Source organism: Colletotrichum spaethianum, assembly GCF_022836535.1.
Source record: "Colletotrichum spaethianum MAFF 239500 DNA, contig39, whole genome shotgun sequence".
NCBI classification, from domain to species: domain Eukaryota; kingdom Fungi; phylum Ascomycota; class Sordariomycetes; order Glomerellales; family Glomerellaceae; genus Colletotrichum; species Colletotrichum spaethianum.
Genome location: NW_026054809.1, coordinates 110,893 through 135,531, shown reverse-complemented (window position 1 = coordinate 135,531; position 24,639 = coordinate 110,893). Strand labels below are relative to the sequence as shown.

Here is a 24,639-nt window from a genome sequence, read left to right as displayed (position 1 = left end):
CACTAGCCCAGGAAATTACAATACAGCCCAACAGTCTCTTCTCCAGGTTTCTCACTCTACTTGGTGGCTTAACTGATCACGTTGAGACCCGTTGTCTGAAATCAGTAGTACTCCCATCGCCTACGTGCGCATCGAAAACATGGAAGGGACGCCATGAACGAGTGTAAAAGAAATCCGCGTTTTATATTGGAAAGCTTCGGTCGAATTCACTGTGTCAAAACTCGTACATCAGCTTCATATTACACCTCAAAATTGTATCAAACTTGTAAGAGGCCATAGTTAGTGAACTTCGTCTAACCATGGCAGCTGCATTGAGGCAGGTGAATGGAATGACGGCCACGATAATCAACATATCTAAGTATGCACTCATGGTCTTTGGCTTCTCTGACCTTATGGTGTAACAAAGAAAACTGCCGCAATTGGTCTAGTTATTGCATGGCCATCTTTGTCCCATAGGACTCAGAGTACTTATACATGACGCGTGCTAGAAGGCTTATTGTCTTGAGATTCCCGGAATTTGACTTTTCCATGAAAGACAACACCGATGCATGGGATCGCACAAGTATGACCATGGTTTGACGCGCGACACACCTGGGCTATCAAATCGGCCTTCCTCACAAACTCCGAACCCCCATTAGTGCTTAGGAAACACGAACGACCAACCACCATTACAACCCCAGATTCGAGTTTCCGGTAAGTCTTTCACATCGCGTCATTACTTTAATCTTTCCGAACTAGACACAGGCGTCAGTAAGCTTTTTTCACCAATTAATATCTCTTAGGTGGGTTTTTTAGCATCACCCCCTGCTTATAGTTGCCAGTGCAAACCTTTCGGTATGCCCTTATTGCTTGAGGCGAACGGCTGAAATTTCCTTCAACTATGGGGTTGGGTAAAATTTCAACTACAGGCTCTTGCAAACATAGTTACGGAGATCGCTTTCAGTATGTATACACGGTCTCATGTAAATAGTCTATACGAAACCGCGGACATCAAGGGGGGCCTATCATCCTCTTCCTCGTCACCCAAACACAGCGTTGCCCAAACAACTGAGTAAAACGATGTTAAAAGAACATTCTGTGATTGGTTCTTCGAGGGCTGGTACAAAGACGTACCTCGACAGAGCGTTCGTTCTGGATATTGATCACTCTATCTTCACTTTGAGAATTCTAATTTCTTGTACAGACTCGTAAGGCCAGGGAGATCTCTCCTTCGGCTCTTTTGTGGACGGTGCCCACTACATCACTAGGACCTGCCCAAATGATTGAGCACAAGAAGGCCTGATGCTCAGCGGCCAGAGGTTCACGAGACTACTGGAACGTCTTCGCTAACAATCAGAGCTGTTGATTGGGAATATTGGTAAGGCTCTGGGCGGAGAGGTGAGGATCATAGTTTTCAAGGTTTTGCTGATGCACTTGAGACCATGGATGACTGACAAGCTATAGATCCATCGGTCAAGCGTAGGGCTACCGCTAGTCAGCGTCTCAGAAACACGATGCTTTTGCTCCAAAATCCCTAGCTCAAGAGCTTCAACCTTGCAAATATTCCGTATTATTCTACAGGGAACAATGATAGGCCTCTGTAAACATCGGGATCTCATGCAACTTATGGCGGGACACCGGCCATCTTGAAACCATAGAAACGGGATAACGAGTCCACCAAAAAGCGGTCAGGACGAGCATAGTACCACAATATGTATGTGCCTGAAGAGGAAGTTGACGGTTTACAGCTTCGGAAATGATTGCCGTTTTGTAGTGAGGCTCTTATCTCGCGGAGTGACTGCACCGTACTTACCAAGGCCATCGAAGCCTATGGCTTAGCACATATCTTATGGCCAATCACACCCCTGCTGTTGGCCGAGAAGCTCACAGCCCGCCTCGATAGGCGGGTCAAGCATGCCCAAGACACAATAGTGCCCTTCAGCTGACGTATTGGGGGCCACGCAGGGCATCATTCCGCCCCGAGAGCAGTTAGGCTGTTGCTGTAGGCTGTAGGACTTTTTCCACATCCATTTCTACCGTACACAGCCTCAACGCCATGAGGCAGCCATGGCTTTACAACACCATTCTCGATGATACAAGCCCGCGCAGAGACGATCAGGCTCAGCTGAGCTTGGGTATTTGATTCCAGTATGACTTTCATGGCAGGCCCTGACGGATGGGCACTGGATTCGACAACTCTCGATTTCGGGTGTTTTAGCCAGTTCTCCTTCAACGTGGGTTCCGAGCCAACCTCAACATAGCTACCATCTTACGATACGTCCTGAAATGCATTTGCCCAAGTCATGGAAAGATGTCAGGTCAATCAAAGATGCGTTTATACCCAAAAGACGCGAACAAGATTGCCAGCGTCGCAGCCAGAGGCCCAGGCCCAAGAAAGCCAAGAAAGGGGCGAGGAATAAGTGAGTAGTGTGGAGATTGGTGCAACAAAGGCTTTGATAACTAACCATTGGCATCTTAGGGAGAAACCTTCCGAGCCCAAGAAGAAAGTCGAAGCTCATCCCCAGGCGATAAATACAGGAAATGAGTGGCAACTGGGGCGATGTCTACCCTTCGGATCCTCAAACTCAAATATACTTCCGGAGGACTTCACACAGCCGCGCCCGTGGCAAAATCTGACGAGCCTAGAACACGTAAACCATGGCGACTCAGCTGCATCGGTTCAGCTGGCACCTGAGTCCCATGTAGGTTTGAGAACCCCATATTCAAACAAGCTATTGCCGAACGCACCTCGATCGTCTACGAAAACTACAACGTGGAGCAGCAATCTTAGCAGTGCAGGCAGTTCACTAAGCTCTGCGGCATCGAAAATCAAACACGCGCTGTTACGTCGCCGACAAACCCATCCATTCCAATCGGCACGATCTGAAACACAGCAACTGAAACGCAACTCCATGCCAATATTTCTATCGCCACGCATCACAGAAGAGGAGCAGGAAACACCCGTGTCGCCCCGAGCAGGGAGACCAATCAAAACACCATTCGCACTTCCAGTATCAACAACAGTTACTCCCACCAGAATGGCAAAGCACGCATCCGATCTTGAACAGTTGCGCGAGAGACTGAAAGAACGAGCTGCAACTTCCAAGAAATTCAACGAATTATGGGAGTCTGAAGGATTGCCCCATCTACGCAAGACCCTGAACGACAACTACAATGGCGACTATAGCATTACCATCCAGTTCAACTACACAGCCAGCAAGCGAATCGTTGAGGTCATGACGCCTGACGTACTTCCTAGCGGCGTTGATCAAAAGGTCAAACACAACGTAATGTTATGTTTCGAAAATGCACAGCAACTCAGTGTCGAAGTTCAATTTCGTGTTGGAACCATCAAGCATACCGCCGCTACAACTGATTCAAACCAAGAGGAAGACAACTGGGTCTACCCCAAAAATCCGTCAAGGTACTTGAAGCAAGTATGCGGTGACTCTGTTGGAGTCGAAGGAGTAGACGGTGCCGCAACTCTCGGTCCTGCCGTTACGCTCGGTAATGCTCAAGGGTGGCTTGTCAATTGGCATCTCTTTGAGGACCTCCCGAATTGCGGAGAGCTTGGTATAGATTCTGTTGTTCCTGAGCACTATCTGGTTCACCCGGCGCCGAATGACTGTCAAGAGGATGAGAAACCGACAAAAATCGCAAAGCTCCACGCACATTCAGGGCCCATGTATCGGACCTGGCGGCTTTCCGAGTCTCTCAGACGGTTTGCAACTTCAATTCCGCAGAACAAGAAACAAACCATGAGCGTAGTAACAGACTGGGCCTTTTGTGTTGCACTTGGAGACGAGTTGCTTCAAAATCGACTACGATATGCACCGCCTGGGATAGAGTTCCACGACGTTTCAGAACCAATCCGAGGAGAACATACAGAACTTCCTCAGTTGAGCATCATCCGCACAACCGGACGCACTAGTGGGCTCAGATACGCCGTGGTGTGTGAGACGCCAGCTGAGGTTCATCAGATACCCAATGAACCAACCAGGGAATGGTTTCTCGAAGAATCTGACGGGATTGGATCAACTAACGATTGGATTTGCGGAGGTCCTGGAATACCCGGAGACTCGGGAGCTGCAGTGATTCATGACGAAACCTCGCGCCTTATTGGCCAGGTCTGGGGCCGAAACCTGTATGGCGGGAACAAAGATGATCGAAGGATCGCCTATTTCACCCACGTTATTGACATATTCGATGATATCAGAGATTGCTGTGCGGGTGGAGGGCATGTGCGTCTCGTACTGGGCCAAGACAGCCGGCCTCCAGGCATGAATCTCCACAGCGAACCCTCGAGATATAACACTCTCCGGTCCGCCTCTGCGCTAGAGACGGACGATACTACCCTAAGTCCCTCACGGCCGCGAAGTCAAGACCCTTCTCTGAATGCAAGCCATGGCGATATGACAGAGTCACCGTCTCAATCTACTCTTGTCCGAAGCACCGCCGAGGACGCAGACGACAGACCCGCGACAGACATTAGGATAGCGGAGATCTCTAATCACGACCTAAAAACTCCCATGGAAATACCTCGTCGTAGTGCTGCAAAAACCTCATTCGATGACGATGGGATCATGATGCGACGTAGCTCAACGATGCTGTCTTCATGCGCATTTTGAAATTTTGCTTGGAGTATGTTCGGAGTTCTGAGCTAGTCCCTCTTATTTCTCTCCGTCCCAGTTGATGTGTTCCTTCAATGTTTGGCAGTAAGAAAGCTTCTTTACATGATCAAGTTTCGGTTAGACATGCTGTTTAAATATTAGATTAGCGATGACTTTTACACAAAGTCCGCTGCTGATCATCGTGCACTGGTGTATCAAAGTTGTACAAAAAGAGAACCTATGTCTATGGAGCACAGCATTGTCTTCCAAATACGCAATACTGCCCAGTTTCGTGCCCTCATCGTAGATCGGGTGGAGTTCCGTTTACTATATGCTGGGTTCTGCAGTGTTCGAATTGGATGAACAGGAGCCCGGGGCTGTACACGGTAAGTTTCGATCAAAGATCACACCGAATCTGGATACTACTGCCAGCATGTGGGTTCATGCGACTAGGGTGATTCTTAATCTCCTAGGGATTCAAGACGGGTGGAAAGCTAAATTTAGCAGAGGCCTTTCAACATAGCCGACGCCGATGCAGCCAACCTTGTGACAGACTACATGCCACGCTGGATACTAAACAATGAGGCAGAACCAATACAGAAGCTTGTTTGATGACCGTAAGATGCGCCGAAAGCAAGCTGGTCCAGATCCGAGTTCTTGCCGGCGTTTCTGCTTATCCGGAACGCACTATCCATTTCCTGTTCTTCTCCTTATTAATCAAACTCCATTGTTCAAGCCCTGCACCTGGATTTAGCTAAGAGCGGTTTCGTATTTGTTTATGGGTCGGAGCCGAGGGATCACCTGGGTAATTCCTGTACGAGACTGCTGAAATTGCACGCTAAATTGACGGATAGACCCCAGCACCCAGTGTGGATCAAGGAATACGAGATTTTGTTGTGAAAGTCATACTTAGGGCCCAATATGACTCGCCTTCTGCAATCCAATCCACTTCAACTTCTGTTCATCGCCATCAATCACTAGCCATCATGAGGTACTCCAACTCTGCCAGCAGTATCGCGTTGTTGGTTTCTTTAATTGCCAAGACCAGCGCAGCACCGACACAAGAACCATCTGCAAGAGTCGAATGGAGATCGTTGTCAGACACTGCGAAAGCGGCCTACATTGACGCAGTGCAATGCTTGGACAGATTGCCGTCCAAGATTGGTCTTGAAACGTCGCGTTACAATGACTTCCCCTACGTGCACGCTAAGCTCAACAATGAAAGTAAGTTTGTATCCAGCTCACAATCAAGAACGTCTACGTGGGACCCTGGCTCAACTTTGCAGTTCATTTCGTCGCCCAGTTCCTCCCATGGCATCGGTATTTCGTCCATATTTATGAAATGGCATTACGGGACGAGTGCAACTATGAGGGTTCTATGACCTATTGGGACTGGACTTTAGACTCCGACGATATGTCCAAGAGCCCTGTCTTCTCTTCCGATGCAACTATGGGCTTCGGAGGAAACGGACTGAACGGCGGATGGGTCTCTCCGACCCGGCCCAACCCCCTGACGATGTGCGTCACCGACGGCGCCTTTGCCAACTTCACAGTCTCATACTTTGAGACGACGGCGCGGCCACATTGCCTGAATCGCGGATTTAACGACGGGATTGGACTCAATGCCGGCCGGTACGAAGGAGACCTGTACTCCCCAGAGAAGGTATCAGGCATCATTGAGAACTCTGGTAACTTTTCCGTCTTTGCAACTGCTCTGGAAACAGACCCCCATGGCGCGATTCACTCAGCTGTGGGCGGGGATTTATTTCCTTCAACTTCTCCGAATGGTAAGTTCATTTATTTCTTACATTTTGGCCGAGTCCTAAACATCCTATAGATCCTCTCTTCTTCTTGCATCATGTGCAGATAGACAGACTTTGGTGGCTGTGGCAGCAGGTCGACCCCAAGAGCCGGACTTTGGACTTTGCTGGGCGGCGAAACCTGCCCTCAGGCGAAGTCGACACACGGCCAGCATCTTTGAATGATACGATGCCCATGCTTGGCCTAGCGGCTGATATACCTATTCAAAAAGTTATGTCCACAGTTTCGGACTTGTTGAACTACCAGTATTAGTCTTCTGTTCCAGGAAACCTTTTGATAGAATTAAAAACTAAGAACTGCTTCTTACTGCTCTTCTTTTCAGTCGCTGCTGGATATACCTCTAAGAAGAAATTTCGCAGCTCACCAAGACTTACAATGCTCGTGAATCGACTTGCAGCAGTGTGTCATTGCCGGAGAATGTCTCAAACGTTGATCGACAGCTCCATTTCCGATACAACAAGTGGTAGATCTCTGAAGCCCTACTTCTTGAGCTGGAGAAGCCTGACGAGCTCCGTAAATGGTAGCGGCTTCTTTTTGAACTATCCGAGTTTTTATGCATTCAAACACAAAAGCTATGCTGAGAAGACCGGGGCGATTGGCCTTGCACGTATCACGTCGGCAGACTTGTCATTTTGAGAACACAGACGGTTCCCCTAGCTTAATGAGGCTTAGTCAACCGGTAAGAAATACAGCAACTTTCAGTATGGAGCTTTCTCTTGCAGATTCAGTTACAACGAAGATTTCTATCTACGATCGACGACCTTGGATCAGTTGGATTCCGGGCTGTTCCGACCTTCCTCAATTTCCAAGGAAGTAAGTACCTCTTGTCATGGGGGGTTTACTAGTCGAGTTACCCCCATACGTTGGGAGCAATTTGTTGATCGATTGTCTAGATTATTTACAAGGTCATGAAACAAAGACAGATGTTTGGATTACCAAGGATGATGGCATTACATATGTTGCTAGAAGCTGGGTTAATCAGGTCATAACAGAAGACGGGCATTAAAATGCCTACTTAATAACCAATTCGGGTTCTTTCTCTACCTGTTTCAACGGACTTAAGTTTTCTAGGGTAATATAGCCTTCTTGTCAACAATGATGACTAGAAATGCTACCATCGATGGCTGTAATACAAAACCCCTCTATTGCTGGGTTCAGCAAATAGCCAGTAAAACTTGCAGCAAAGAACTACGCTCAATTATACTCAACTACTGGATGGATGTTTTTTCGAAGAACTACCAGTCATGTCAAACACCATATATATCTCGATTTGTTTATCAAAGTGTCAGGCGTCTCTTGATTGACTGACTGGGTGCTGTTCCAACAATATCACGAACTCCCTGACTGGGGTCACGAATCCGGCCTTTCCTGTCAAGATTGACACTACTGCAATATTTCGACAACCCGCGAGCCATTTGCTCACCATTCGCTCTCGCACGGTTAGAATCCAAATGCCCATCGTCGAAGATGACCGATATTTCACATCAAAATGGTTCTCGAGTCTGACCGTATGTTATCGTGGGAGCATCGTTGTGGGTCTTTGAAGTTTCCAACGCGGTCAGTGACAGAGGAGCATAGGATCGGCAGAAGACCTCTCTCTACAAAGGTGATTTCACACTAGCTAACGACAGGTTATCCGAGAACTTATACAGAGGAACACAGCTGAGGTCTTCTCCAGGGGGTTACCATGAAATTTCTGGACTAGAACGGGGGGATCACTTCCAATCACTCTGTCATGTTTGAATGATCCGCGGTGAGCCTTTTCCCGATGAAGACGGTCTTTTGATACACCATCTTTGGTTCGACCTAGTGAAAGCAGAAGTATTTGGAGGGATTTGGCGAAAGCTGAAAGAATATCGCTCGAAGACCAGCACATCGCAGGTATATGGCAGGGCAATTTGGGGTGCCAGCTAATGTGGACTATGGCCTTTGGCCTCCTACAACCGCGCCCAAATACATAATGTACCAAGCTCCGGGATGGTTGTGGGCCGCAGTGGCTGACCGAGTTCAACTAAGGAAAGTTGAAATGAAGGCCAGAATATCTGATGATGCACAAGGTTAATTTGGTTGCAGTCGGAGCGTCGAGAGATATGCTAATTTATGCTCGAAGACGTTATTTGGCCCAAGCAGGTTCAGCTGTTGGGATGATTGGTTTTGAACCCGTCCTCACTGCCGTGGGCAAAATTAGGCATCATAAGTCCCGGCCAGTGAAGAAGAAACCAAATCAGAGCGAGGAGTATTTCTCTCGAAGAAAGTAGGAAATACTCGAAGTAGAATGCATTATTTATGAGAGAAATTGAAAAATCGAGTGCACGTCGACGTAGACCCTTGGTTCGATTCAAGTAGTCCGGCTCATTATAGTGTATAATTATTTAAAGTTAATCTCACTTAGACTAGTTAGGCTATGCATGGTAGCGGGTATTCGAGGCTTTAGCGCGCGAAACAAAACATTTGCTTGGCGCGTTCAGCAAGTCAGGATGAGCCAAATGGCGCATTTTGCACCGGCCTCTGTCGCCATCTCACCCCCGCGAGCACGACATCGACCAAAAGCCCTTTGGCTTTCCTCATTCTCACCATCGGTCTCCTTGGCGCTGCAACGTAGGGCAGATGAGAACCCTTCTAGCCTCCTGTGCCGCTCCACAGCGGTCTTGGGGTCCCCAGGCTCCCCAGGATGCTCCAACGGCACAGTCTGAACTCCAGCATTGGAGGAACGCCAAGATGCTTTAGATACGGCCACCTCCAGAGCTTTCCAACGACCTTCCGCAACTGGAAGCCCTTTAGCTCGGTCCCCGGGCACCTTTGCCGCCGCCGAGATAGCCCAGCCTGCTGACGCCCTCTTGGCGGCGACGCTCGTCTCACCTATCCTGGCCGTTCAAAGACAACACAGCACTCTCAGCGCGATCAGCGAGAACGTTCAGTGGACGGCCGCGTACTCGCGAGCTTGCCGGCATTAATGGCGATTCAGCTTCAAAAGGCAGCTGAGGAGCAGCTCTTACGCCCTGGAGAGCCCAGTAGCGTCCGTCGCCGCCTCGTGTCAGCCGCTCGTGGTACACATCCATGTGAAATGCACGATTTCTTTTGGAGCGCCGTGAAAACTTTTAAGATTTGAAAGGGTGGGTGTTAGGCCGATGAGGCTATTTTGTGGTTTTCTCCACGTCTGATTCGCTAAAGCTCCCAAGGTTCATCGATACCTGTTGCCTTTTGTCTCCCTTTCCTTCGACCACATGTCTCTATTGCATGGGCATACCATCCTCGTGGTCCAGCCAGAAGTCGCTACGCAGTTTGAACCTTGCGTGACGTTGCATCGCAATGACGTGCGGGGCCCTGCTCAGCAGTGCGACGCCTTGCATGAGATGATCACCCGTTCACCGTTGGTCTTGTCTTGGGTTGCGATGCAACAGGGAGCTCGTCTGCAGAGCACACATATATAGCTCCGAACGGTTCTCCTGGAGAACCCACCGTCGGCTGATCGTCCTGTCTCAACTGTGCAAGCTTCAGTCTGCTACTGCGTTGTTGAGTCTCTAGCTGGCATTGCTTTGCAACGCACAAAGGCGCCGACAACGATGAGTTCACCACTCAAAAACGACCATCATATCGGGGAGGACAATCACGTTGCGCGGGACGATGTCTCGACCGAAGAGTTTGGCGTTGTCAAGCAACAGGAGACATACGCTTTTGAGGAGTCGCGTAAGATCGGTGTCACAGGCGCCGTCTTCCTGATTCTTAACAAGATGATCGGTACCGGAAGTAAGTCCTGACAGTCCAGCGATGGAGGTCCGCGACGTGAATACGCACTCACAATCGCAACCCAGTCTTCTCCACACCCTCCGGTATCTTCCAATCTACCGGCTCCGTGGGCGTCGCGCTAATGCTCTGGGTCATTGGTGGCATCCTCACCTTCTGCGGCATGAGCGTCTTCCTCGAATTCGGTCTCGCGATCCCCCGCTCCGGCGGCGAGAAGAACTACCTCGAACGCGCCTACAAACATCCCAAGTACCTCGCGACCTGCGTCCTGGCCTCGCAAATGATTCTCCTCGGCTTCTCCTCCGGAAACTCTCTTGCTTTCGGTCGCTACATTCTCTTCGCGTCCGGATCAAGCTCACCAGACGGCTGGGTCGCCCGCGGTATCGGTATTGCCGGAGCTACGTTCGCTGTTGGCATTCACGCCATCACACCCAAGTGGGGCATTCGTCTCTTCAATGTGCTGGGCGTTTTCAAGGTCATTGTTCTGCTCTTCATCGTTTTCTCCGGGTTTGCCGCCCTTGCCGGCCGTCGTCTCGTACCGAATCCCCACAACTTTGACAACGCTTTCCGCATCGAGGAGGGAGAAGGATACGGCAATGGTGGTGTCTACGGCTACGCGACTGCTCTCCTTCGTATTATCTACAGTTACAAAGGATGGGAGAACGCCAACTACGTCGTCGGCGAGCTCAAGAATCCGCGAAAGACTTTGGCCGTTGCTGCTCCCATCGCAATTGGCGGTGTTACTATTCTCTATGTCCTCGCCAACGGTACGCAAATCCCCGTTAGTAGCGAGTTTTGATCTATGGTGTTCTAACGATGCACCAGTCGCCTACTTTGCTGCCATCCCTAAGACCGAGCTTGCCACGTCTGAGGTTATCGTCGCTGGTGTCTTCTTCCGTAACGTCTTCGGCAACAGCGCCGGTGCCAGAGCTCTACCGGCTTTCGTTGCCATTAGCAACTTGGGCAACGTGCTTGCTGTCAGTTTCGCACACGCCCGTCTAAATCAGGAGCTGGCTAAGGAAGGTCTACTGCCTTTCAGTCGCTTCTGGGCTTCGAACAAACCTTTCAACGCTCCTGCTGCAGCGGTATGTTATCCTTAAGTGATGGTGTCATCCCTGGGTTTCTTGTACTAATTATTGCTCAGCTGTTCCTTCACTGGATTGTTACTGTCATCGTTCTCGTTGCTCCGCCGGCGGGTCCAGCATACAACTTCATCACAGATCTCTACACGTTGAGTAGCTATCCAAATCCTAGCTCAAACCCGAAAGCTAACCTGCTCCTAGATACCCCGGTGCCTGGATCAACGCGTTCGTTGGAATGTATGTCTTCCATCTCAATGGACCTTACAGTCTGGACTATTGGCTAATTTTGATGGCAGCGGCCTCCTCTACCTCCAGTGGAACAAGAAGGAGAGCTGGACCTCGCCTTGGCATACTTACTTTCCAATCACCGTTCTATACGTCCTCGCCAACGCCTTTCTGTGTATCGTTCCGTTCATCCCTCCCACAGGCTCTTGGACAGCCGATGGCTACCCCTACTATGTCTTCCCCATCGTTGGTGTCGGCGTGCTTCTCTTGGGCGGCGTCTACTGGGGTTTCTGGACCAAGATCTTCCCTGCTATCGGCGGTTATAAAATTGTGGCTGAGAGATTCTATGATCAGGAGGGTAACGAGGTAATCAGATATCGTAAGGTCAGCACCAAGCATGGCCATTCGGGACCCATCGATTAAGGAAACGCCGTCCTACTTCGTCAGCTATATTGTTGGCAAGGTGTTAAATAATTACGGGAGACCAATCGTGCTTACTTAGCAAAAGTATACTCCATATGATCAGTAACAGTTTAGATCCCAATGCTTTACAATATACAAACATGAGCATAGCCAGTCATGCAATCACTAGACATAATTAATATGTGAGATTATTTATTATAAGGGGTCCAAGTACTATAATGAACACCATCATAATATTATTTGTAATCTTGACGAGACACGGCAATAATTCTATCATGCGGATTTTAAGCATATGTAATTGAGGTAGGAGGCATTGAGCGAATTGTTTGACAAGCTCTACTCTACTACGAATGAAAACATTTCAGTAATTAAGCATCATGATGCTAAGAATCCAGATTATCGTATTATTACATTAAGCTTTGATATTTCCTGCTCCACCAAGGCTTACTCGAGTTGCTTGTCCTCAAGGCCCTCAGTGTCACCGGGCTCGCGGTACTCTCCAGCAGGCTGAGCGCCCCGGGTACGCTCCTTTAATATATTGCTCTTATCAATGGCCTCTTTGTCATCACGATCTAACATTTGATTAGCGATATTTTGAGATCTTGCTTGAGGATCAACTTACCAAGTTGAGCATCGGAGTCAGCGGTCTCAGCGTCGATGGGGTCTTCAACCTTGGCATCATCACCAAGGACGTTGATGGGCTCATGGTCGCCTTGACGAGAAACGTACTCGTTGTCCTTAACCTCACCGGTTGGAATTTCGTTGGAGGGCATGATGAATGAAGCCGTAATATGTGTATGGTGAATGGAAAACTATGTTGAGTTTAACACTGATGATGAGTATTGTGATGATGAGTATTGTGATGATGATAAAGAAGAGATCAATGAGAGATCTTGGTCCCGGATTCAAAGAACTTCATATAGAGATTCTGGCAACCGGCCTAACGTCGTTTTCTACCTTCGCTAGGCTGCAAACACCACGGTCAATATCGTGATATCATCGTGGCCTTCACCTTTCGTCTATGACGCTATCATTTACGCGAAGCAAACGCGCATAACGCGTACCGAGCTCGCTGCTGCAGCAACCGTGCATTTCTCAATTTAGGAAAGACTGGTTTCCACGAGAATTTCAATGCCGCTAACGGCGCCACGTTCCACGGCTCAAAGGGCAGATTGTCGACCGGACCAGTCTCCTAGAAGCTCCCGCATCCACAAGAGCCAGCAAAAGCAATGCAGGGGAAATGTTCATCCTTGTTCAGCCCTGATTTTAGATCGAAAACCCCAACGATCGTCCCTGATCGATCGTCTGAACGCCGATTGAATTATAGCTCAGTATCATGATGGCTTTTGGGGCTGGGGAACCTCCAGCCTCCTGACTTCTCTCGGTGAGAAGTCTATAGAATTAAGCCCACTCGTGGTCCAGTTAATGGGCAGTATGTCGGTACTCACAACTTGCCTTCAGAATCTACGTGTAACTCTGCCTTTTTACTCCCTGTTGTTGAAAAGAAAAAGCTGCTCATACTATGGTATTGCGTTTGTGGCCATCTTCAGATATATTGTTTCAAAGACATCGTGGCGGGTTGAGTGCATCATTGGCGTTGAGTAACAACATGGTGAATAAGGAAGTGTGGCCCGTACGACGCTCACCGAGAATCCAAACGAACTCTTAACGGCGGACGTCAGGCCTCACCGAGATAGACTTCTCCCCGCTCGCTCGGTCTGACATCATGCTGTGTTTCGCCCCGCTGTGGAAAGCAAACGGGTGCGCGGGCCGCATCATATTGACGTCTCCCGTCGCCCTAGCACGCCTCAGCTCCAACTCGAAACAGAAATGATCCCCGCCCCGTCTCAAAAGTCCTTACATCACCCACCACCAGTAAAAGCAACCTGAACTCAGGGGAAAGTCCCGAAAGCAAGATTCAGCCTGCCGAGTCGGGTACCAATTGCCAGTAAGGAGGAAATGCCCAGTAAAGTTCTTGGAGGTTTCCAATGTTTTACGCACAGGAAAACGCAACCAAAAATACATCCTTTGATAATGAAGTTACTCCCCACTTACTGACAGTGTTCTGTTTTTCTGGACTACCTATGTGGTTCCTTTTCCACATAGTGAATTTTCCAACATTCTCGACAATCATACCAAGAATTTGAACGTTTCACCCTTGCCCTTCCCTCGGCCTTAGTTCCTCCCCGTGCTGCCCTGATCGGATCGTGGCAATAGGACACTGAGCGCAATCGCATCAAACAATCAAGCCGTCACTGTCTGCAGCTAGACAAGAGACCAAAGCAAATTGCTCTTCGATAGGCTACCAAGCCTCCGCGACCTAGCCTTTCCGCTCCCGGAGCTTCTCAAAAGAAATCCAGGCACTTTTTGGTAGATATTTTTATTCTGATTGCTCATCATGCCGTCACGACACGACCGCCACCACAAAGACCGCGCCGTCTACGACGATGACACATACTACGATGACTACTCCTACGAACGACCCAAAGCATCACGCCGCGTTTCCCGGAGCGCTCACGAGTATGATGCCGGCGGAGCAGGGCCCCACCGCAGCCAGCGATACTCTCCTAGTCCCGTTCCGCCTAGCCGCGCCCGGTCCGAAGACCACCGATCCAGCCGGCCCTCCGCTCGTCGACATGACAGCTATTCAGACTATTCTGACAGCGAGGATGACCGGCGCCGTCGACGGGGATACGGGCGTAGTAGCAGCCGACGGCGGGACAGCAAGGCATCTGGATCGTCGAGAGGGCTGCAGCGTCGCGAATCGGATAAGGCAGCAATACTTCAAGCAGCTGCCAGTGCCGCCGTTGTCGCCTGCGCGACGGAGGCTTGGAGAATGAGAAAGGAGAAGACATCATGGTCAAGGAAAGGCACGAGGATGGCAACAGCTGCTGCTGGCGCTGCGGCCATTGCGGCGTTCAATAACAACGCCAATGGATCACACGGAGGTAAAGACTCGGGTGGAAGTAAGAAGGATGCCTTGCAGGCCACGCTTGGAGGCTTGTTGGTCAACCGTCTAGCCAATGGCGGTGGTCGGAAGTAAGGTGCTGTACGATGAGGCTTCATGGTTAACGACGAAGCTGGAAGTGATGATAACCACGAAAAGTTCCCTTGTTGCCATTAAACGAGGGCTATGGGATTAATGACTTTATAGATATGTATAGACGATGATAATTGGATACCAGGCGTTCAAGCGCTATTCAGACTTCATCAGACAAGTTCAACAAGATCTGGATAATGTCCACTCAATCGGACAAGCAACTACAGTCGTGACACGTTTCCCCAAAATATCCCCAGGAAATTTCTATAGCGTTGAACACTGCTATGAATATGAAACACATGCATCGTGTTACTTTGGCGCAATTCTGGAGTCATGCACTGGTTTGGGGACCGAGCAAATTCAGTTCTAGTCGTTCAATAAGACCATTACATTGACTATTGATGAGTGAAACAGAGTGTAGATTGATTTCGTCAACGCACAACGGCGGCATTCTTCGCCTACTTAAATAAGGCAACATGTGAGCATATCTGCCATTAACGGAGGTTATTGCCTTAGAGCAAGTCGCAGTAGCCAACTTAGCATTCAATCAAGATTATTACACTATCTTCTTTTTCAACACTGGGACATGGCTCTTCAGGATGAAGACAAACCTGACGTTAGATCGGCCAAAGGCCTGTGGAGTCCCTGACAGGATATGAATCACTTTGCAAAATGACGTGCAGCTCGCTATGAGACTACCGTGGAACTTCATTCAGAAGCAAGATAATGCAAGTATAAATACCTGTGTTTACTCGGATTTTAGTTAGAAAGGGTATTGCGTACTTGAATATCATGTAAATTAGGTGCCCAGAGAGAGCTGGTAGTCTTCCCACACTGGGTTCTTTGACCTACAAATTTCATTTTCTGAGATGAGATAACTCTATTGGAAATCACCGATGAGCGAAGGGGATGATCCAAATTTTTGGATACGTATTGTTTTCTATAAGAGAATTGTGATGATTATGTATTCGCCACCATGGGAGGATGTTTGACATTGGCGAATGGCAAAATCTTGTGTCCACGTGTGAACCGCATTCGTTCACTGACTCCGCTAGGTAACACGTTAGCGAATTTTCAACTGCCGGTGATCATGGCGTCAGCATCGTCTCACGCATTGCAGTAACCCACCCACATCAATCTTTGCCCGAGTAATTTCTTTTATTCCAACCGGCTGCAGAATCGCTGCTTACTTGCATTAGGCTGTTTTGGCTTTTCTGCAATGAAGAGAATGGTGTCCGAGTAGCAAAATGGATCGCCGGATTTCTTCCAGCCGTCTTAACGACAAGCCGGCTCAATACCAAACCAGCTTTAGAATGACGTGAGAAGTCCCACGATATACCTTGAAGGCTTAAAGAAATGAGTTCACATCCTCTTACCGATAATCTGAGTACTGTATAGTGGTCATGATTAGTGGGACTAAGGGAGGCCAGCTAGAACCGCGGCGGAGTCATGTCACATTGCCGTCTGGTGCTGTGTTCAGCAGCAAGCTGATTATCTGACAGCGCAGGAATGTTTCGGTGAAACAGACTGTCTCAGTTCCGGAAAATGCTATGAAAATTATGGTATCAAGCCGGTTGTAACATCGAAATCCCCGGATACCTCCAATTGCTTAAAAAGGCAGACTTGTGACTGGTGCACTTTCGAGGTTGAGACAACAGAGTCCTTTCTGTATTTCGCATTCCGTGCGCCTCCCGGCGCTGCGTTTTCTGGTCTACTTCGGACGATTGATTCACCCCATCACAATATTTCGACCAGTCTGGATTCTGGCGTCTTACAACCAAAGGCTAAAATAAAAAGAAGTAGTAGATACTGATCCGCACCGCAGAGAGCGAAGTCTCAGCCCAGAGAAGTGCGCGCGGTGGGGCGAGCCTGGCAGGATAGATTTGATTTTAAGCCTACGCTGAACCGAAAATATAACCACTCCGTGAAATATAAAAACTAACGGCTGTAACCCGCAACTTTCCCCGGGCGACGCTATATTCGACCGGGAAATAAAGACGGTTCATGTCAGCCTTATTGCGTTTTAAGGATACTCCCATTGTCGCAGCGCCTAGCCTGGAAATGACTCGTAGCGAGTCAATGGTTATTGTTGAGGTTGGACTCATGTTCGCGATGGCGCTGTAGCACAGCAAAGAATTAGAGGTGTTAGTTGATGACCTATCAGGGTATTAATGCCATGTGCGTTTGGGAAACAAAAGGGCCGAAGTAGTGTACTCGGGGTCCTGATCTTAAGCCATCACTACAACAAAGAGTTCACGGGATTAGCGCGGCTCATCAGCCGCTTGCTTATCATTTCTAACTTGAGTCGTAATATTTATGTTCTTGTGCAATTTGTGAAAGATGTGTGACCCAACACTTTCCAGACATTTACCTGCAGCCTGCTATCGTCGTATCGTGACCCAGAGGCCAGGGCTTGGATAAGATGATAGATCACATCATCCGAGATCTACGTGGCCACAACTCCAATGTCTCGGCACGCCATTGGGACAGCCTATGGTGAAGCCCGGAGACCGGACCGAGAGTAAGCTATAGGGCGAACGGGGGTGTCCCCAGCTTTGTGTATAGCGGGGGATTTGAAACTGCACAACGACAGCGCCCGCTTGGAGATGGCGTGTGAGCTTACAGGGGTTCGTAAATCTAAATTTCTCAGGACACCAGAGCCAATATCAACAGGCGGAAGCCACGCGGTAGCTGGTATACATCAAACATCTAGGGCTGGCCTGTTAGCTTTCTTTTTCCCTGCGGAGTATTGCATGATGGGTTGGGGATCCACAGACACGGAGCCGACTCCGAGATCCAATCGCTTACCCCTGTTGAAGGGGTTGCGTTGGCATGCTGCAGCGGTTTAAGGGACTAGATAGAGCGCAGCAGTATTTCTCTATGAATAATAGTTCGTCTCAGTACCTCGAGCAAATGTTGAGTCGTTGATGGCCATCCCTCTCCCTACGATTGGTTTTGGGGCAGCTGCGGTTTCTGTTCCGTTGTGTCTGGTCTGAATCCAAGGAGAGCAGCGGACTAGTGAGTGGCTACCTAGTGTACATATGAGGGATGTTGAGTAAACGAACCACAGCGACATACTTGCCTAGTTGAGAGCCAACCCACTACTGAGAATCGAAAGTTATTGACGAGCCCACTGCAACAGGCAGAGTGCCTTGGGTACCAGACCCTCTGGGTTTGTTCAACAGACTGGCAACAAGGCGATCACACGTTCTGCAGGATGAGATCACAGCTGCGCAGAAATGAGAGCTTCTTGGGTTTGCTAACTGAACTGAACCCCACATCGCAACCCTGCCCTGAAGAGCTGACACGTCCAATGTAAAGTGTCAAGGTGCTAAATTTTGGGGGCCTGTAAGTATGTGCCTGGCAAGGACGTGGGAACGGCAATTGAAGAGGGTTTGGGGACGTGGCGACAAATCCAAACTAGGGGCCCGATCCAGTAGCTTATTTATTACGGAGTTGACACCGATGGAGTAAACGGAACAGATTCATCGTCAGTCTTGGCTGCAACGTAATTCCTTCTGAACTTGCTTGTCGTCAAGTACAACTAAGTACCCCAACCCCTCGACAGCTTACGATCCCTGTCACTCAATACTGTGCGGTAGGGGCATTACTACGCCGTATCCAAGTGTTCGGCTACCTTAGAAGCCCACTGGGAGGACAATCACACATACAATGATGGTGAAGTGGATTCGATCGTGAGAATGAAGGGTTGTTTCCTTGATCTTGCATCAGAAATTCCAGAATGTTTTCTCTTGAACTAAGCAAACAAGTATTCATTGCTGCGCTTTACCCCATAAAATAGTCCCCTTTCCATCCCATGTAGTAAACAAACTCTTGACTTTGAACGCCTTGCTTCGGAAACCAAACTACGGCGCAACCCACCGTCCCCCACCAGTAACTCCTTTTCCCTTTTGGCAAACCCACGTATTCATGCTTCAACATACGAAATTTCCCACAATTAAATGCACCTTTCGACGTGGAACTAATGAGAACTCATATCATCGCAGTGTCATCTGCAAGCGGCTCTTTGCTGTCCCACCGGGTACGCCGGCACCGCCATCTCCCCCGCCTCAGTTTGGTCTCTCTGTTCCTTGTCTACTGCGGCACCCTTGTTTAGCACGTATTTAGTCGCCTGGCAGCGTAGCCAGCTGCTTATAGCCGGATGGTTGCACTTGGCGTGGTCCATGAGTGCGTTTTTGGCATCCATGACTTGGCTCAACACTTCGGAGTATTCGCGGTGGAGCTCGCGGTTACGGGCTTCGGCAATATTCATCGCTTCTTCGAGGTCTGCAGTCTGCTGCTTTTGTTTTTGCCAGTTACGAGCTGAGGCCCGCCTGTGACGCTCGCGGTCGTGTGATGGAGCTTCCTGAACTGGGGACTTGCTCTGGGCCTTGTAGTCTTTCGAAGCCTTGCTTTTGCTTTTGCCGTCATTCCTAGTGCCAGCAGTGACTAAAGAGACCTGTTCTTTGGTCCCCAGCTTTCGTTTCTTCGGGGGCGGTGGAGTCGGATATTGACTTTCACCTGCGCTGGCGATGCTTGAACCGTTGCTGTGGTGCGGTTGTTCCCGTGACGATGAACGAGATATTAAAGGCGATCCATCATTTATAGGGGATTGCATCGAGGACGGCTGTAAGTGACTAGACTGCGCTTGGCTTGGGAGATCCGGTGCCAAGAATTGAGGATACGGCCAAGTACTGTGATTTGTAGAAGAGTAAACGGTGTAGCTTGACAGCATAGGGTCAGAAACCCCAGGCTCCCACCAGTTGATGTTGCTGACGTCGTCCATAGGATACGTCTGGCCGGAGTAATACGCATCGGGCGTAATAAGCGGGGTGTTGTGTTCCATGAACATGCCAAATGGCATTGTAGGTGTATACTCCGTAGCATCATACTCGTTGGCGACATCTGGAAGAGCCATGTGGCTGAGCATAGACGTCTCGAGGTGTGACATCATCCCATCTGCCTCTTGTTTCGTGCAGTCGGATATCGGGTTCTGATTCTCGATAGCGCTCTGGATGTGACTGGTTTCTGACCCGTGCAAGTCTGTCGAGTTTGAGTAGTCCAGGATTGGGGGAGAGCAAAGAGGTGTCTGAGTAGGGGTCCAGGATGGTTCCTTCTTGATGTGTCGAGGTTGGCTCGAAGAGTCCGACACATCGCTGGTAGTTGGAGACGCAGAGTGGTGCGGTTCGAGTTTCTCATATATCCTGTCGAAGGTTTCGCCGCTCCACAAACGGAGAAGCACATCGTGAGTCTGACCTGGTGCCGCAAGGGCCCCAAGAACGGCATCGCGTTGACGCTGAGCACCCTTTAATTCTTCGAGTTCGGCTTGCAGACTGCGTTTTGTCTGGTGGGATCGAGTTTGATATTCGCATTGCTCGCCCCGAGACCTGCATCGCGAACATGGTTTTTCACCATCGCACTGCATACTGTTAAACATTGCTCGGGAAATCCAGTGGATCGAGAATTGTCAAACTCGCTCGTGGACGTACTTTGGCCTTCTTCTCTCGACACACTTCACAGGCCTCGCGCGTGCAGACCCTTGACTTTCGGCGGCTTATAGTCTTTGGCAATGGTGCCAATGGGAGCCTGCTAGCCATAGTCTAGAAGAGTGCTATTAGGATAGTGCAATAGGGTAGTGCTGCCACTAAGTGCATACTGCGGGTACGTATTCGTCGGGAAGACGCAGACGTGTAGGGTAGAGAAAAACAGCTTCGCCTGAATGAGCTCGAAAGGTATCGTTTGCGAATGACCCTTATCTGATGGTACGATTGCTCTGGCAGGCGATCAATATATAGCCTCGACGGTTTGGCTTTCTCGGTCGATTGATGATGCTAGCCAATCTAGGGTTTGTTTCGTGTGTTATAACAGAAGAATCAACCAAAATTCCGCGAGCTAGAACTCAACGAACATGGGGCGGTGTTCTGTTCCCAGGAAGTGGACGGGTTTTACAAGTTACAACCATCAACAAAACGGCCCGGAATTTTTCAGGCCACAACGGACTGATATATGGATGTGGCAGGCTTGTCTGAGTTTCCCCGCAGTAACAACCTGAACCAGATGTACGGGGGCCGAAGGCACAGGCTGCGACAAGTGTACATGGGGCAATGCGACAGAACGTGGCCAGACTGAACGAGGCATGACGTCTCAGTTGAGCAAGCGCCCCAAATGAATTAAAGAGGGCCCGGCCATCCCCTTGACATTTGCGGGAAGCGCACCCTGGTAAGCTCAATCACTTCCGGTATCTATGGTCGACGATGGAGCTCAAAAGGCCGAGTTCTCGATGGACGGCAAACTCGCCTTCTCCTGTCCATCCCACGGAGCAGTTCCCAGGGCTATCAACGAATGAGATGATCGTTTTCCAACTCCGGGAGGGAGAATGGTCTGTGTTACCTGGCCGCATAATGTGGCTGAAGGGAATCCACGTCTCGAAGCTTTGCTAGAGGAGACGATTGCTAGAGGGGGGAGTTAAGAGCCCAATAGGAGAGCTTCGCAGTCGCCCGGAGTCTAGTCCACGTTCCGTCGATTGCGGTGTCCGTGGCGACGGCTTCAGAAAGACACCGTCCATCGAGGATCTAGACCCTCCTACCAGCCAAGGGCTGCCGAAGCTAGGTCCTCGAATGGATCAGTGCAGGGAGTCGTCCAGTTCGCAATGAGCTTTCTCTTCCATCCACGGCGTGGTGGTGACAGATCGTTTCTGCCCCAGTATAATGAGGTCTCACCAATACACGTCCCGTGCATAGGGGCAAGCTCCGAAGCGGGGCAGAAAAGATTTCCGTGGCCGGAGGTGCTCCGTGACCTCTGGTTCGTCAAAAATTTACGGACTGACTTCCGGGTTGTCCTTACACGTTGATGGGTGGGAGCCTCTATGCCGCCAGGGGGAAAAGATAAGCAGCTGCTGAACCCCCAAAGATCCCTTGACTTTTCCAGTCTAGTAGCGGGGTAATACATTGTACCACACCTTTGGCAAGGAACCAGGATAAAACGGATTTTGAGAAGCACATGCACAAACGATGGGGTTCATTGACCATTTTGATCACCACTTTAATCGTGCATCGTGTCAAGAGCTCGTCACTCCAACTGTCAAGACGGAGTGACATCTGTTCAATGTGGTCTGCTTATGAATTTGTCGTTAACACGGATCTGTTTCCTTTTCATGCTTTGGGAGCTGCGGCACCCGAAGCAATCTCGGTATGGAACCGCGGTAGTTAGATGAACCGAGTGTGGGCACCCGAATGCAAGCTGGTGGAGCGCCAAACCCAAGCCGAAAACGCCATTTTTGACTAGGATAACCACCAATGTTTCGATCACATGGAGCACAGGCTCTCTGGGAACTTTCTGGATAATTGGGCTGTGGTTGGTCGTCTGTTTTCCTTCTGGAGCATGGTCTTACTGATGACGAATTCGACCTGGAGACATTCGAGCCCGTGTCAGACAAGAATTTCGCGTCGCGTATTCATAATAATGACATTCTGATTTACATTCGCAGTCGAGACTCTTTCTTTCAGTTGTGTGAGGAATTTAGAAACTGGAATGTTCAGAATGGTTCCGCACACGCATGATGATTTTACCTTCGAGTATCTACCTAGGGAGGCTTGTAGCGTAACGTTCACAGGGACTGAAAGTTCTCGACCTCTCAGTACCACAGGCAATTACGCTGGCAGTACAGTGCACCGCCGTGTAGAGGGGCAAACCGGAAGAAGTGTTCGTCTACGAGCTTCAAAAAGTCCCTTTTCTGTCTTGGACGCGCTTAACTCCTTTTGTACTCCCCCGTCACTCGACGGCCGGGAAGGTTTGCCGCAACCACCACTCTGTGTCACATCTTACCTAACCCTTTTGGTAGCACCCTATCCTCTTCAACGGAGCAGGGGACATTTGGGGACCAGTGTACTGACCCTGATTTTCAAGGAGGTTCTTCTATCCAAGAAGATTAGGCCTTTTGGTTGTGTTGTTGGTAATTATGACCCTAAAGCCCACACTGCCGTTCGTCAGGACCGAAGCTGTTGGTGCATTATATGAGAGTAGGGGCCCACGTATGGGTGAATTTCCAAACTGACACGATCTTCAGGTGTAGTTTTGCTCGGCTACACAATTCAAAGGATAATAATTCCTTGTATTCTGGGGTTTTAGTGTGACGGTTTAGCCGTGCGTTGATGCTGTTCCACTATCCCTCGACCGAGTAAAGGGACAATGGCGAGGATTCCGAGTTTTTGAATGCTGAAAAGGAACATACTGAAGGTTCGGCTTCTCGGGAGTCAACTGCCAAGTCGACGGCCGCTGCATTACCATATGGGAAGGTGCAATCACCTCTTCCCCAGCCGAGCGCAGGTCCATACGGATGGCACGGACTTACAGGCTTCAACACCCACTTGCAATGTGACATGACCTTAGAAGAATGGGGATTGAGAGTGGCGAATCCATCATTAGGTTAGTCTGACGTTTCCAAAGTGTCAGCTATTGTCCATGTCTATGATCCCTGTCCCACTTGCATAGGGTTAGGTCGACATAACAGCGAGGTGCTCCGCGTGTGGCAGCACGGAGTGTACTCCTACTTCCATATCCCGGGACCCAGTAACATTAGTCACTGGCGCAGGCCGCTGCTGCGTCCCATATAAAGGAAACGTACTGTACAAAAAAGTCCGATACTATTATTGGACTCTGTGAGAGCTTCAATGGTTCGGCAACTTCAGCTAGTTCTGTGCCAAGGGTATGATGTCGTTGCCTTTTCGGAGTTTGACCCGCACCCATCTGTTCAGCCAATGCTTGTATCACTATTCCTTCACTATTGGGAAGCATACAGAGAATCTACCGTACTGGCTGACCAGGAGAACGGGAGGATCAATCTCGGCCCTCAAAGTAAGTTTTGAATAATTGGGTTTCTTCATCCAGGTGTACATAACTTCTGTTGTAGAGTCACTACTTAGGGTGGAAAAGACATAAGGAAAACGGCTTAGATTTTTATGTGCAGGATTGCTTTGTCTGAAACGAATAAATACATATCTTGTGTGGTGGATCTGCACGAAGAGACCGGACTAATAGTTAATCTAGGCCTAGCGCAAATCTCATAAGGCTATATAATATACGTAAAGGTATTATGATATACCCTTTTAGGCAAATTAATAGATTTTAACTATTATATATTTAATAATAGCTATATATAAAAGAATTACTTTAAAAGAATAAATAAAAATATAAATATTTACTTTTAAAGTAATAAATATAAAAGAAATAATTATATAATACTATATTTAGTTATTAATAATAAAAAAAAAATTTTTTTTTATTACTTTTAAATAATTTAATTAGATTAATAGCTTTTAATTAGTTAATTAATTATTAAGTTAAGTATTTATTTTTTTTAATAATATTATTTTTTTTTAGCTTAATAAAAAGGCCTTTTTTTTATTTTTTTTTATTTATAATAATAATAATTATATATTTAAGATATTATTATTTTTATTATATATATATATATTTACTTATATTATAGGCTTTTTATATAATATTAATATTTAAAAATAAATACCTTTAAAATCTAATAAAAAGGCTACTATATATACTTATATTACTATAACGTATATAGCTTAACTTAAAAAGCGTAATAAAGTACATAAGGGTAATAAAAAGAGTAGTAGCTCTCTTAATCCCCTTAGTAATTAGCTTATAGTTTCTCCTTTTCTTATATATCTATTTTTTATTTAGGTCTTTTATATCTTAA

General features: G+C 48.5%; 5 protein-coding genes across 5 annotated transcripts; 3 read left to right on the top strand and 2 right to left on the bottom strand.

Moving 5' to 3' along the window:
* Positions 1 to 3,017: 3,017 nt before the first annotated feature.
* Positions 3,018 to 3,450, top strand: ColSpa_10787 (uncharacterized protein; the record flags this gene model as incomplete). The annotated part of the gene is given in 2 exon segments (XM_049276999.1): positions 3,018 to 3,403; positions 3,414 to 3,450. Coding segments are annotated over 2 exon segments (423 nt in total).
* Positions 3,451 to 9,973: 6,523 nt separating this feature from the next.
* On the top strand, positions 9,974 to 11,884 carry ColSpa_10786 (high-affinity methionine permease; the record flags this gene model as incomplete). The annotated part of the gene is made up of 4 exons (XM_049276998.1): positions 9,974 to 10,157; positions 10,223 to 10,921; positions 10,980 to 11,239; positions 11,504 to 11,884. The coding sequence occupies 4 exons, from the start codon at positions 9,974 to 9,976 to the stop codon at positions 11,882 to 11,884; spliced, it is 1,524 nt and encodes a 507-aa protein (XP_049132955.1).
* A 444-nt stretch (positions 11,885 to 12,328) lies between these two features.
* On the bottom strand, positions 12,329 to 12,657 carry ColSpa_10785 (uncharacterized protein; the record flags this gene model as incomplete). Its single annotated transcript, XM_049276997.1, has 2 exons — positions 12,329 to 12,456; positions 12,507 to 12,657. The coding sequence occupies 2 exons, from the start codon at positions 12,655 to 12,657 to the stop codon at positions 12,329 to 12,331; spliced, it is 279 nt and encodes a 92-aa protein (XP_049132954.1).
* Positions 12,658 to 14,282: 1,625 nt separating this feature from the next.
* Positions 14,283 to 14,927, top strand: ColSpa_10784 (uncharacterized protein; the record flags this gene model as incomplete). Its single annotated transcript, XM_049276996.1, has 1 exon — positions 14,283 to 14,927. One exon carries the CDS (start codon positions 14,283 to 14,285, stop codon positions 14,925 to 14,927), a length of 645 nt encoding a protein of 214 aa, XP_049132953.1.
* A 4,006-nt stretch (positions 14,928 to 18,933) lies between these two features.
* On the bottom strand, positions 18,934 to 19,842 carry ColSpa_10783 (uncharacterized protein; the record flags this gene model as incomplete). The annotated part of the gene is made up of 1 exon (XM_049276995.1): positions 18,934 to 19,842. One exon carries the CDS (start codon positions 19,840 to 19,842, stop codon positions 18,934 to 18,936), a length of 909 nt encoding a protein of 302 aa, XP_049132952.1.
* Between the last annotated feature and the right edge of the window lie 4,797 nt (positions 19,843 to 24,639).